The sequence below is a fragment of the Elaeis guineensis genome, chromosome 6, assembly GCF_000442705.2.
Source record: "Elaeis guineensis isolate ETL-2024a chromosome 6, EG11, whole genome shotgun sequence".
Classification (NCBI taxonomy): Eukaryota; Viridiplantae; Streptophyta; class Magnoliopsida; order Arecales; family Arecaceae; genus Elaeis; species Elaeis guineensis.
Window position 1 is genome coordinate 21,147,632 of NC_025998.2, and position 13,632 is coordinate 21,161,263.

The 13,632-nt window shown below is 38.7% G+C and overlaps 1 protein-coding gene across 1 annotated transcript; it reads left to right on the forward strand.

Moving 5' to 3' along the window:
* Positions 1 to 10,431: 10,431 nt before the first annotated feature.
* Positions 10,432 to 12,624, forward strand: LOC105047002 (NAC transcription factor 56). Its single transcript, XM_010925764.3, has 3 exons — positions 10,432 to 10,849; positions 11,004 to 11,317; positions 11,545 to 12,624. Exons 1-3 carry the CDS (start codon positions 10,648 to 10,650, stop codon positions 12,205 to 12,207), a joined length of 1,179 nt encoding a protein of 392 aa, XP_010924066.1. The 5' UTR covers positions 10,432 to 10,647; the 3' UTR covers positions 12,208 to 12,624.
* The last annotated feature ends 1,008 nt before the right edge of the window (positions 12,625 to 13,632 follow it).

A 13,632-nucleotide genomic window follows, 5' to 3' on the forward strand; every position in this document is an offset into this window, starting at 1 on the left:
CATCTATATTTTTGAGAAAAGGAAGAAGTCTTGATTTGAATTTTAAAGTTAAACCCACATTGTATTTTTACAAAAGGGGGAGAAAATATTTAAGAAGAAAATGTGTTCTTGAAAGACTATTTGATTGAAAATGTCTTGATTTGTAAAACAAAGAGGAAGAAAAATGTTAATCTTAAATATGCACAATTTGAAAGAGAAAAGGGGAGAGACACAAGGATATTAATTTTTTAGTATTTATTATGAAAGATAAGGAGAGAAAAGTTGAAAAGTAATCTAACCTTGATTGAAAATTCAATCTGTGTTGAGAAAATTAAATTTGATTTTAAATTTTTGATTTTAGCCTTCTTATGCCATTAATTTGATTGAAAATATAAATTAGTTTAAATCAAGAAAAAATAATTTTTATCTTAAACTCTAAATCGAATGTTTTAATGTACTTTCATGTGCTTATTTGAGCTTTGATTTCATATTGAGCTTTTATGTACTTATTTCATTTAATTTACATGATTTAATTGTTAAATTATTTTTGATAATTAATTAGAGTTAAACTGAATTTGAAATTTCTCCAAACAAATTGATTTTGATACATATTTCCAACTTTGAAACTTAAGATATTGAATTTTTTCTTGCACAAACCTTATAAATTTGATTTGCATAATTATTCTTGAAGATTAATCAGAGTTAAATTGAATTAGAAATACATTCTTACTCCAAAAAATGTATTTCTAAATCCAAGTTTGAAACTCATTTGAAAATATAAATATAACATAGAATTTTTGATGTGCACGAAGAAATCTTTAAAAATTATTTTTACTCTGATACATTTTTGATACATATCTTTTCTGAATTTAAATGATAGATTTTTATTAAGAAAAGAAAAGAATAAATTTTGAGGTAAATCCCATACTTGATTTCACTATTCAAAACTTTTGGAAAGCTCTATTCCCATTACAAATTCAAAGCAATTACTTATTTGATTGAAAATCTAATTATAAAGTCAACTTCATTCAAAAAGAGGAAGAGTAATTTTGAATTCTGAATTCCAGCAAATTTTAAGAAGGAAGAAATATTTTAAACTTATTTTGAATTAAAAGACAACTTTCAAAATGAGAGATGATTTATTTGAATTAATTTTTTAAATTTGATACATCTCTCATCTTGATACATCATATTGATTTTGATGATTTTTTTTGCTTCTTCTCATGAGCTTTTTGATGTTGTTAAAAAAGGAGAGAGAAATGTTGAGTATATGCTTAATGAATTAATTCTTAAGATACTCATTAATTTGATGCTTAAAACCTTAATATTTATTGATTTGAATTGAGAATATTCATAAAGTATGCATTCATGTGTTTAATCTATTACTTCACAGTATATATTGATAAATAGTATTGAAACACATTACATTTATTTTTATACATATGCTTAAAGTTTTGCCATCACTAAAAAGGAGGAGATTGTTGGCCCCGCGATTGATTTTGATGATTGTCAAATTTTGAGTAATTATGATTTTAATCATATATTTCAAGATTAGATGTAAAATTTTTCAAGTATTCAAAATGAAAAATTTATTTTAAAGATAAATTCTCTCAAAATATCATGCCAAGGTACTTAAAAGAATAAATTTGCACAAGTTTGGATGATTCATTGTGAAAAAATAAAATTGAAAGAAGAAAAAATGAAAGTAAAAGAAGTAAATATCATTTGGAAGTATTAGGACAAAGAAAATTCAAGTTTGGAAGGTCAAACAATGAAAAAAAATGAAGTGGAAAAGTTTAGAATCGATTTTAGAAGAAATCGAGTCAACTCTAGCATGAAACGTGACTGAAACTTTGGCTTGATATACAACCGAGCCGATTCGAAATAGATCTGAACCAGCTCTCTTAGAAGGATAGAAAACTATATTTTTAGAATGTCTACTCGAGCCAGCTTGATTGTAACTCGAGCTAGTTCGATTGCAACTTGAGCCAACTCAAATTTATGGGGATAGTAATAACGGTTAGTTTTTTATACTTTTTTAATAGCTAGTTTGTATGTCTAATGGCTATTCAAAGCTTTCTAATGAATACAACACACTCTCAAGTCTTTTCCAAGGTTATAAAAAGCTAGAGAATTATTTGGGAAGCAAGGAAAAAAGGATTGAAAAAAGAAAAATATTCAGATTTGTGAGGTTCATTGTATATCATTGAAAAGAGAAGAAAAAAGAAAAATTAGTGCATTGTTTTGAGAGCTTGTAAAGTGTGATCTTCTCCAACATCTTCTCCATCCTCTTAAGCATTAAGAAAAAAAGTTGAAGCTTTATTTGAGCAACATATCAACACCTTCTTCGGGCATCAAAATAATTTCTTTTCTATTTTTTTTTATGCTGAAATTTTTATTTTTTGTATTTTATTTTCTTTACAAGTTTCTTTGAGAAAAAGAAACTTAAAGATTAGGTCTATCCAAGCCCTAATTGAGTGTTATAAAGGTTTGATTATTGAGCTCGAAAAATTAACTAGATTGTTAGTGAGTCCGAAAAACTAACGGTGTAAGATTTTAGATGATGATCTCGAAAAATCAATTGGATTTTACTTTTGAGCTCGAAAAAATAAACACATTGTAATCAAGGGAGGATTATAGTAAAATTTTCAAGGAAAGCTTGCAGAGTGGATGTAGGAGCGGGTTGCTTCGAACTATTATAAATTTTTATATGTTTATGGTGTGATTGCCTTGCTTGCATTCTTGCTTTACCTATTGCTTTAAATCCTTGGTTTATAGTTATACTTTTGTTATTTCAATTCTGCTGTAATACTATTGCATACACCTCATAATCTCTTAATATAGCTTAATTTCAAGCACATATTTTGTTAAAGTTTTATTTGGTTTAAATTTTTTTTTAAGAATTCAATTCACCCATCCCTTTTGGGTTGCTACCTTTGGGCAACATAGTCGAATATTCGGATGAAAATAAAAAATTGATCATGCCATTTTGAAAATACTATACATGAGGACAACTTCATTAAAAGTACATTCTAAGATTGTTGGTATTCCATGTCTGGAGGATAGTCGTTCCATCGAGGTTCTCTAGTCGATATACACTCAGACGAAAGATTTCGATCACCCTATAGGATCCTTTTCAATTTGACGATAACTTTTCTTGGTCCAAGAATTTTGAAACTTCTGCCTTTCTTAAGATCAAGTCTTCGAAATAGAAGATGTTCGGTTTGACCCTTGCATTATAATATCGGACCACTTTTTGTCGATACACATCCATCTTTATTTGAGCTTGTTGTTGAATCTCTGGAAGCAAGTCCAAGTCAGCCCTTTGGTAGTCAGAATTATTTGGCTCTGCATACCGTTCGACCCTCATCGATGGTAGTCCAATCTTCAATAGGATCACTCTTCTATTCCATATGCAAGGTTGAATGGTGACTCTCCTATTGAGATACGAAAAGTCATTCGATAAGCCTATAAGATCGGATATAATTCTTCTACCTATAACCCCTTGGTTTCATTCAATCAAGTCATGAGATCAAGTAGAATTATTCGGTTTGTCACTTTTGTTTCATCATTTGATTATGGATGGCCGATAGAGGTGAGTTTGTGCATGATATGAAGTTTTGCACAAAATTCTTTGAACTTCTGATTATCGAATTATCGATCATTGTCAGTGATGATGATGTGTGGTAATCCAAACCGATATATGATGGACTTCTGAATGAAAACTTTCATTTTATCTTTGGTGATTTATGCTAGGGGTTCGGCTTCCATCCATTTAGTGAAGTAATCAACGGCAACCATTAAAAATTTTCTCTAACCAGTCACTGAAGAAGAAAGGTTGAGTATGCTAATTCTTCATTGTACAAATAGCCATGGTGCAATGATTGACATCAACTGATTGACCGGTTATATTGTATGTTAGCATACTTTTGACATACTTCGCATCTCCAAATAAGCTCGGCTTTGTCTTTCCTCATGGTGGGCCAGTAGTACCCTTATCATAGAATTTTATAGGCTAGTGATTTGCCCCCCAAGTGATTTTCGTAAATTCCTTCGTGGACTTCTCGAAGAATATAATCGGCTTCGATCAATCTCAAGCACTTAAGGAGTAGAAGAGAGAATGACTTTTTGTACAGCCATCCATTCATTAGTACATACTGTGAAGCCATCTACCTTAGTCATTAGGCTTCTAATGAGTCTTTGAAAAGAGTACCCTCAGTTAAGTACTGAATGATCAGATCCATCTAGCTTGGTTTATCATTTATTTGTTGTACTTCATCGACCTTATCGATGCTTGATTATTTAAGATATTCGATGAACGTTCGGCCAAGTAGATTAGAAGTAGTCACAGTCAAGAATGCATTCTCTATCATGAAATGTGAGAGATTTTGAAATATTTGAAAGTTTGAATTAGATTCCTCACTTTCTAAAGATACTTCATCATGATCGAATCTCGGATCTCGAATTCATCTTTGACCTGACCAGTAATCAACTATGAGTCGATGAAGACCTTTAAGTTGTCTACACCAAGCTCTCTCACAATTTTCAAACCAGCTAATAAGGCTTCATATTCAGCTTGATTATTGGAAGCTTTAAAGTTGAATCGAAGGACATATTCAGTCACTATCACTTCGGAGTTGGTGAGGATGAGACCCTTCACTTCTTTGAGCATTAGATACTCCATCAACATGTAGCACCCAGATAGATTCTGGTTTGGCTTTTGAATTTTTAATTTGCTTTGACTTGTTGTCAGATTTGTGATCATATCTATCATCAGCTACAGTGCACTCGGCAATGAAGTCGGTCAAGACTTGGACTTTCATTGATGGTCATAGGCGATATTATATGTCAAATTCATTGAGTTTGATTGCCCACTTTGCCATTCGATCAGAGGTATCTGGTCGATATAAGATCGCCTTCAAAGATTGGTCTGTCAAGATGATTATCGAGTGTACTTGAATGTACGGTCGAAATTACTAAATTGATATAATCAGAGCATAGATCATTTTCTCCATCTTTGAGTATCTTATCTCAGTGTTATGGAGTACTTTACTGGTGTAGTAGATAGGCCATTGAATTCGACTTCCATTCTTTCGGACGAGAATCAAATCGACTATTTTTGAAGAAGTTATCAAGTAGAGATACAGCATTTCCTCCTCCTTTGATTTTGTAAGTAGTGGGGGAGACGTCAAGTATTTTTTCAAATCTTTGAAGGCCTATCGGCATTCGTTCGATCATGAGAAGTTCTTTGTTTGTCACAAAGTCTTGAAGAAGGACAGACACCTTTCTACTGACTTCGAGATAAATTGGCTAAGTGTAATAATCTTTTTATTCAGTTATTGTATCTTTTTTTTGGAGCTGGAATACTTTATGTCGAGAATAGCTTTTATCTTCTCTAAGTTAGCTTTGATTTTTTGTTGTGATATAAAAAACTCAAGAAACTTATCGACGGTCACGCTGAATGTACACTTAGTCAGATTCAACTTCATCCGATGTCATCAAAGTGTGTCGAAGGCTTCCTCTAAGTCTCAAACATGATCACAGGTTTTGATGCTTTTCACCAGCATGTCGTCAATATAAATTTTTATATTGCATCTGATATGTGCCTTGAACACTTTGTTGACTAATCATTGGTAAGTCCCTCCAGCATTCTTCAAGCCGAATGGTATCACTTTATTGCAGTAGATGCCTTTGTTAGTCATGAAGGCAGTATTATCTGCATTTTTAGTTACCATTTGGATCTAGTTATATCTTGAGAATGCATCCATGAAGCTCAAGAGTTTATACCCCGACGTTGCATCGATCAGTTGATAAATCTTCGGTAGAGGGAAGCGGTCTTTTGGGCATGCTTCATTCAAGTTGATATGGTCAATGTAAATCCTTCATTTTTTGTTGGCTTTCCTCACCATTATAATATTAACTAGCCAATTAATCTGGATAATTGACTTCTCTGATGAAGTCCGCTGCAAGAAGTTTGTCCACTTCTTCATCGATGACTTTTTACCTTTCAGAAGTAAATGTTCTTTTCTTTTGCCTCATCGATTTAATTTTTGGGTCAATGTTTAACCGATGAGTTATCACTTTCGATGGTATCCCAGGCATATCGGCTGTCGACCAAGCAAAGACATCGGCATTTGTCCTCAGTAGATCTTTTAGTTGCTTTCGCTCCGACTCAGGTAGTTGTGATTCGATTTGAATAGTTTTAGTCGGATCATTTTCTTTCAATAGGATTGAAACCAGTTGTTCAACCGGCTCTTTTTTTTTCATTATCCCTTTGATCTAGTTTGTCGATTGATAGAGGGTCTTTAGATTTGCTACCATCGATAGAGATCATGAAATAGTATCAGACTAGTTGTTGATCCCCTCACATTTTGCTGGTTCCGTTTCTTGTTGAAAATCGGACAAGTAAATGGTAAGTCAAGACAACCGCTCTCAACGTAGTAAGTCCCAGTCATCCGAGTATGACGTTATAAGTTGAAGGAACTCGGACAATCGTGAATGTTAAGAGGACGGTGCTTTATTATGGTTCAGTTCGTACAGTCAAAGAGAGAATAATTTCTCCCTCCATACTGATGGCATCTCCAGTGAAACCAACTAAGGATATAAAGATTCTTTTGAATCGGTCAGTTAGTAGTCACATTTTTAAGAAAGCAGAGCAGAATAACACATCCGTTAAGCTTTCATTATTTATGAGAGCTTGTTTTACATCATAGTTTGTTATCATTGCTGAGACAATAATAGCATCATCATGAAGAGTTTGTACTCCTCAAACATCATCATCCAAAAAAGATATTACATTATCATGTCATTACTTTTTGGATGATTCTTCTTCGAAATTTGTCCTCGAGTCTCTCGATCACCTGAAGATCATGTTGATGACTCCCACCATTGGTCAGTTGTTGTTTGCTTCCTCAAGTTGAAGCTGAGATTGTTGATCAGTAGGAGGTTGAGTTGGACGGTCGCATCAAAATTTTTTGAGATAGCCTTATCGAATCAGGACTTCAATTTTATTCTTGAGTTGAATACACTATTTGGTATCGTAATCGTGATCATGATAGAATCGATAGTACTTTCTCCTATCGCAGCTCTTCAGTGGTGCTTTCATTGGTAGGAGGTGATGGAGGTATTCTTCTCCCTCAATCTTCATTCAGATCTACATACGAGGAATAGAGAAAGGAGTGTAGGAGTCGTATCTGAAATTAAAGTTATTTGATTTCAGACTCCATCGATGAAGCGAAGTTTTTTTGTCGACTGATACTCAGCTTGGTCCAGTCGAAGCCCCATTCTTTTGTTTTTTTTTCTTCTAATCTTTTTCTTTCGATTGGCGTCGGTCAGTAGTATCTTCATCCACACAATATACTTATACGCACACTCGAGAAGTTTGGCATATGTCCGAGGGAGGATCTTATCCAGAAAATAAGTAAATCTGAAATCTCTCAGATCTCTCTTCATGGCCGAGATGGCCATGTCCTTGTTGAGGTCTTGGACTTTAAGTATGGCGGTGTTGAAACACGTCACGAAGCTCCTTAGAGTCTCTCCTTCATTCTGCTTGATGGAGAAGAGACTGTCGAACATTCGTGATATTCTCCTATTGGTGCCAAAATAGGCCACGAATGATTGCTCCAGCTGCTTGAAGGAATGTATGCTTCTCGGTTGAAGTCCAGAATATCAGGTCCGAATAGCTTTCCTAATGGTAGTCAAAAAATCAAGACATAAGAAGATGTCGGTTATTTTCTGAATCATCATGAGTGCTTTGTAGCTCTTTAGGAGGTCGACAAGATCGATGGAGCCATCATAAGACTCCATTTATGGCATCTTGAACCACGTCGAAATCGGCTCGTCCAAGATGCGTTTGGAGAAAGGTGGAGTATTGTGGATGTCCAAGTCATTGGAGGATCCTCAGCCATCCACCTAGAGCTAGGTAAGTCAACGGTCAATATCCTTGAGCTTGCACTCATAGTCGTCGAGTCACCACTGCTATAAAAATGTCGGAGTGGAATCCCCTGAAGAACTTAAAAATAAAGAATACGAAGGTAAACGCAGCCTCTTTCCTTTCTTGTTATTGTGGTGGTGAGGAAAGAGAAGATGATTGTTGCTAATGGCAGGCGGCATAGTGGGAGTGCCAAGATGGTGGTGACTCGACATAGTGGAAATATTGAGCTAGTCATCATTCCGAGGATGGAGAAAGAGATTGTCGTGGAGCACAGCGACTATGCCTAGAGGGCACTGTACACTGCATCGGCTCCTCTGCCACTGGTTGCTGTTGTTGCTGAAGGCTGTGCACTGCCTTCGTTAATGTTCCCACTTGTTGCACTAGTGCAGCGAATTGCTATATATCTGCAGTGATAACTGGATGCAAGGAACTGAGTTCTGTCGGTGCAAGTGGAGATGGGAGATCTTTCCAACAGAAAGACTATTTAGCGGAGCCGGTGGAGTTATTTTGGGCTTTTATTTTCGTTAAGATTTAATTCATTTGCCCTTACCTGGTATGTCAATCTATTGCAGCCAATCTCTAAGTGCACTTGAGTTCGATGAAGAACGACCTACAAAATAAATTCACTGATCGAAATTCTATCTGGCAAGGATCCTTCGATGCCTAAATCAGTGATGAGTGGTGAACAATAGATTTAATATAGAAATTGACAGAGTATTAGCCCAGTAAAAAGTCTCTTACCACTGTCTCTTCCTTATCTCCTTTTTATAGGTATTTCAGATATAACCGTCGAATACATGGAGGCCCACTTATTGTGGTACGATAGGATAATTAACCTCTGTTATCATATCATGATCATAGAGTTAGTGGGTGGTTTGTGCCCACTAACGATAATGGTTTGGATTCATTATCCACTATTGTAATATCATAATTGTAGATTCTGATACCGACTAGGTGTCGGTAATCTGCATGTACTGATTGTATGTCGATGTTTTTAGTGTACTGACTGGCCATTAGTCGATAGTTCTGATAAACCGACTGGCTATCGACTGTACAGTCGATCGAGTCATCGAGATAGATTGCTGCTTGGAAAGACGGTTAGGAGTTATCGACAAACAGCCGGCTTATCGATTGATAGTTGGCTATCAATGCTGATAAGAAGTCGGTGATGAACCCTATAGACGCTACAGTCGAATTGAAAACTCTTTTGAAGGTTCCATTTTGACGGTCCATCACCTGTTCTCGATATTGAGTCGGTTTGATCGATCACAAGTCGAGAGAGCTGTCATTGAATCGGAGGGGAAGCATGTCCGATCACCCCAACAATTAGTTAGATAATTTTAATTATTGATATTTATTTTTAATTGGCTGATTAATGGATAATGTTATTCTCTATTTGATTATTGTGTCTCATGGGAGCTTTCTTAATTTGTTGTCGGCTGAAGGGTAGTGTGTAAGGCTAGGACACACGCAAATATATTATGGTATTCTTTTATTATTTTTAATAAAAAAAAGAAAGATCCTAACCCTCCATTAGTAGAGATAGTTAAAATAATTTTATTTTAGCAAGTTAAGAAATTGGTTGTCATTTTTTTATTTTTTCTGACAAATATCTTCTTCTTGCTATCGCCTGTCTCTTCGTCGCTGCTCGCCACTCGGCCTTGTTTGACCCAATTGTCCCCTTCTACCTCCTCCAATTATCTTCTTGCTGCTTGGTCTTGTCCGACCTGACCACCCCCTTCTCCTCCCCTACCCGCATCTCCACTACTCGGCCTCATGCGACCCACCACCTCTTCCTTTTCCTTTTTTGTCTTCAATCCACACCCCCTTCTTCTTTTCTCCTCCTCCATCCCATTCTTCTCCTCTCCATCATCTTCAACCTATCTCTCATCCTCCTTCATCTTCAACCCATTCCTCCTCCTCTACCTCCTCTACCTCCTCTTCTCTTTTGTCTTCAACTTACCTCTCCTCTTCCTCTTTTTTTCCTCCATCTTGAACCCGTTCCTCCTACTCCGTCGGCACCCTGACGTTCTGAAGGGAAGTAGGTTGTTGGGAAGAAGCCACTCAACCCCAATAAAACTATACTCCTCTACCACTCGTCCCAATACGCAAATGGTTATAGATTTTGAGAAAATTATCATAACAACACATGATTGGCTATAGAAAGTTATCAATAGATTAATTTTGATCATCCGAATTAAATCAAATGGTCAGAATTCTAATTTTGATAAAAGGTACTCTTTGGTGTATCGGAGGAAAAATCAAAAAAAAAAAAATTTGAGCGAAGGGCAAAATAAGAAATAAAGCTGCCACTTAGCCTATGCGGTATGGTGCTCGTTCCAGTAAGCAAAAGGTACGTGAAGCAGTACTCAATCGGAAAACTCATTGCGCGTCTTAGGTGTGGTCCCCAAGTCCTAATGCGACACGTGTCCTCCAGTCCTCCAAGGTGGAGAATAACACGCGTCGCGCGATGACCGGTGACCGTTCGGTAAACCAGCGGAATCCTCGGCCCAATACCTTCAGTATTCCCCCTTCCGCTTCCGCCAGGTCCCCACGGCCCGATCCCAACCCGGCCGTCCCCCACCGCTTCGAACCCCTTTTAAACATGCGATGGAAGAATAGCAATTCCATCCCTCTCTCTCCTCTCTCTTTTCTTGGCCTGATCACTTCGTTTCCTCGCACCCGAAGATAGATAAAGGAAAGGAAAGAGGGGATAGAGCAACGCCGTCGCCGGGATGGAGAGCACCGACTCTTCATCGGGCTCGCGGCAACAGCAGCAGCAGCAGCAACCACAGCTCCCTCCCGGCTTCCGGTTCCACCCCACAGACGAGGAGCTGGTGGTTCACTACCTCAAGAAGAAAGCCGCCTCCGCACCCCTTCCCGTCACCATCATCGCCGAGGTCGACCTCTACAAGTTCGACCCTTGGGAACTCCCAGGTATCCATCTATCTTCCTATTAATTAATTCCTCCAACCCCTACTAGTTATTAATTAGCAGCCTCTTTGGGTTTTATCAATTCTAATATTAGTTATTATGGGAAAATAACCCCACCGCTGCTCTTCCGCCTGGGATTTGTTGTTCATGTGCTTAGGAAAGGCCAACTTTGGAGAACAGGAGTGGTACTTCTTCAGCCCCAGGGACCGCAAGTACCCCAACGGAGCGCGGCCTAACAGAGCTGCGACGTCCGGCTACTGGAAGGCGACGGGCACGGACAAGCCCATTCTGACCTCCAGAGGGGCTCAGAAAGTCGGGGTGAAGAAAGCCCTCGTCTTTTACGGCGGCAAGCCCCCCAAAGGGATCAAGACCAACTGGATCATGCATGAATACCGGCTGGCCGACAGCAGCCCCGGTAGCAGCTCGAGACCGCCCGGATGCGACGCCGGCAGCAGGAGGAGCTCTCTCCGGGTAAAATTCCCTTGGCCGCCCGATAGCAACGTTCCACTTCTTGCACGCGGACCCTGTGACGCGAATTCCAAAGATTTCACGTTCTATCCCTCCGAATTAAAATGGCATCATGTTGCCTAAAACGACATGACTCTTGCATGCACCACATACATCGGTCTCAACACAAAGAAATAGCATGGAATTTCCACTGATTCTGTTAGATTTTTAATCTTCCTTCCATTATTCAGTTAGATGATTGGGTCTTGTGCCGGATCTACAAGAAGAACAGCAACAACAACAACAACGCACAGCTGATGGACCGCAACAGGGAAGACTCCATGGATGATAGGATGGCTCCGCCAGCCATTAACACGCAGCCAAACCCAAGGCCTCACCATCAGAGGGCTCCTAACAACTACACCGCGCTGCTAGACAGTGATGAGACTTTCTTCGAGAGGCTGCTTACCACCGAGGATGGCCTGCCAACTAATCCCACGAGTCAGTTGGCTGGTGCCTCAAGGCCTAAGATGGACCTCTCCACCATTCCAACCAATAACAGCACCCGCGCCCCGAAACGAGCCCTCACTTCCCCATACTGGAGCGACGCAGGAATGGCCACACCACCACCGCCCAAGAGACTCCAAGTCTGCAACAACGGCAGCAGCCCCAGCAAGTGCACCACCACCAACAACAGCAACACCAGAAGTGGAAGCAACAGCAGCGCCGCCAACAACAGCAGCAGCAGCAACATCAACAGCAACCATGGGGGCCGCACGATCGCGGCGCTCCTCAATCAGTTTCCCCAGGGTGCGGTCTACCAACACCAAACGATCCTAGGTTCGCTTGGGGACGGCAGTGCCATCTTCCAGCAGCCGTACCAGCTCTCCGGCGCGAACTGGAGCTCCTTATAGGAAAGCTCCAGTGGTGTGTATCGTTTCCTTCTTAAGTCCATTATTATGTCCGTAAGAGATGCAGACGCAGGAAAGGGTGAATAGCGGAATAGCTGCTAATCCTAGAAAGCCACCATCTGTGTTGGACACGTGTCAGCTCCACGGAGTACGAGGGTTTGCTGACGTAGTGCTTGCTGTTAGATTGTGCAACCGGAGATTCGGGTGTGGTCTACCTGGTTGCTTATAAAGACTAGGGAAGTATTCATAGTCTCGATTTCACAGCAAAAACATACTGGGTTCTGTGAGTGGATCTGTCTTCAGGTGAGATCGATTTGCTCTTAGTATATATCTAGATGCTGCACACTTTAAAGTTATATAAACCTTATTCACATAGATATAAATTTACATACATATATATGAAAATGTGTTTCTTCTCTAGATGGGGGAACCCATTACTTATATTTGCTACCAATTCCATCATGTCTATGTATGAATAAATATTGAAGGATGAGAAGCGAAATATTTACAGTATTCAAGTTACTCGTCTCAATAAACGCTAGAAGTGAAAGAACAAGATCCGTTCTGAGGGATATAATCCTTCTAAGACAAATTCATATCTTGCCTCTGCTACCATATATTTTCATCATGGAGGTGAAGATTTGTCTAGATGGTCTAAACATAGTTTTCAAAGCGATTGAACCAAGACCTCCACTCTTGTTTCTATCCCATGCATCTAGTACATACTGTGCTTGCTTTAGCATTGCATTCGTAAATCATTGGAATCCAAAAAACACTATTGAGCATATCCTGGTGCTGGTTGGCATCCCTTTAGTAGTGCCCTGGACGATTGCATCGGGGTATTCAATAGCAAAGGTTCAGTGTAGCATGTTTCAGGCTATATATGCTCCCATGGGTGTCCTTAAACCCTCTTGAAGCCTATCATAACTACAAACTAGGAAACTATAAATGATTGCATATCGGTTTTGCATTTTTCTTGTTTTCTTCTACACCAGTGTAATGATGTAATGAGTGGTGCGCCCTTTAATCTTTCTACTTTTGTGACGTGGTTATGAAATGGTTGAGCACTATCATTACTTGATTAATCTATTTCTTCAGAGGAAATCGAAATGTTCATTTAACCAGATAACAGCACGGTAAAGATCTCATTTCAGCTATGTGATGCCAAGAGTAATCCCTGTGATGTAAATGTTTTGGGTGCTCAGAGCCTCAGAAATGCCCACTTATCGTGTCCGGAAACCGACTGTTAATTGTTAAATCACTTTCAGCCCTATTCCTCGTCTATTGATGAAGCCTAGCTTTTTTTTTTTCCCCTCCCTTTTATGGCAGCTAATGAAATCTTCTCCTACCCGTGTACCTCTCTGAGTCTCATCTATGCGAATGAAAGGCAGGGGGTGAGATGAAGAGGACAGGACATATACATAACAT

Excerpts from the sequence above, each read along its gene's own strand:
- LOC105047002 (XM_010925764.3), top strand. The coding sequence starts at position 10,648 with ATGGAGAGCACCGACTCTTCATCGGGCTCGCGGCAACAGCAGCAGCAG. Across the intron at positions 10,850-11,003 it reads CGACCCTTGGGAACTCCCAG|GAAAGGCCAACTTTGGAGAA; the intron begins GTATCCATCTAT and ends TCATGTGCTTAG. Across the intron at positions 11,318-11,544 it reads GCAGGAGGAGCTCTCTCCGG|TTAGATGATTGGGTCTTGTG; the intron begins GTAAAATTCCCT and ends TCCATTATTCAG.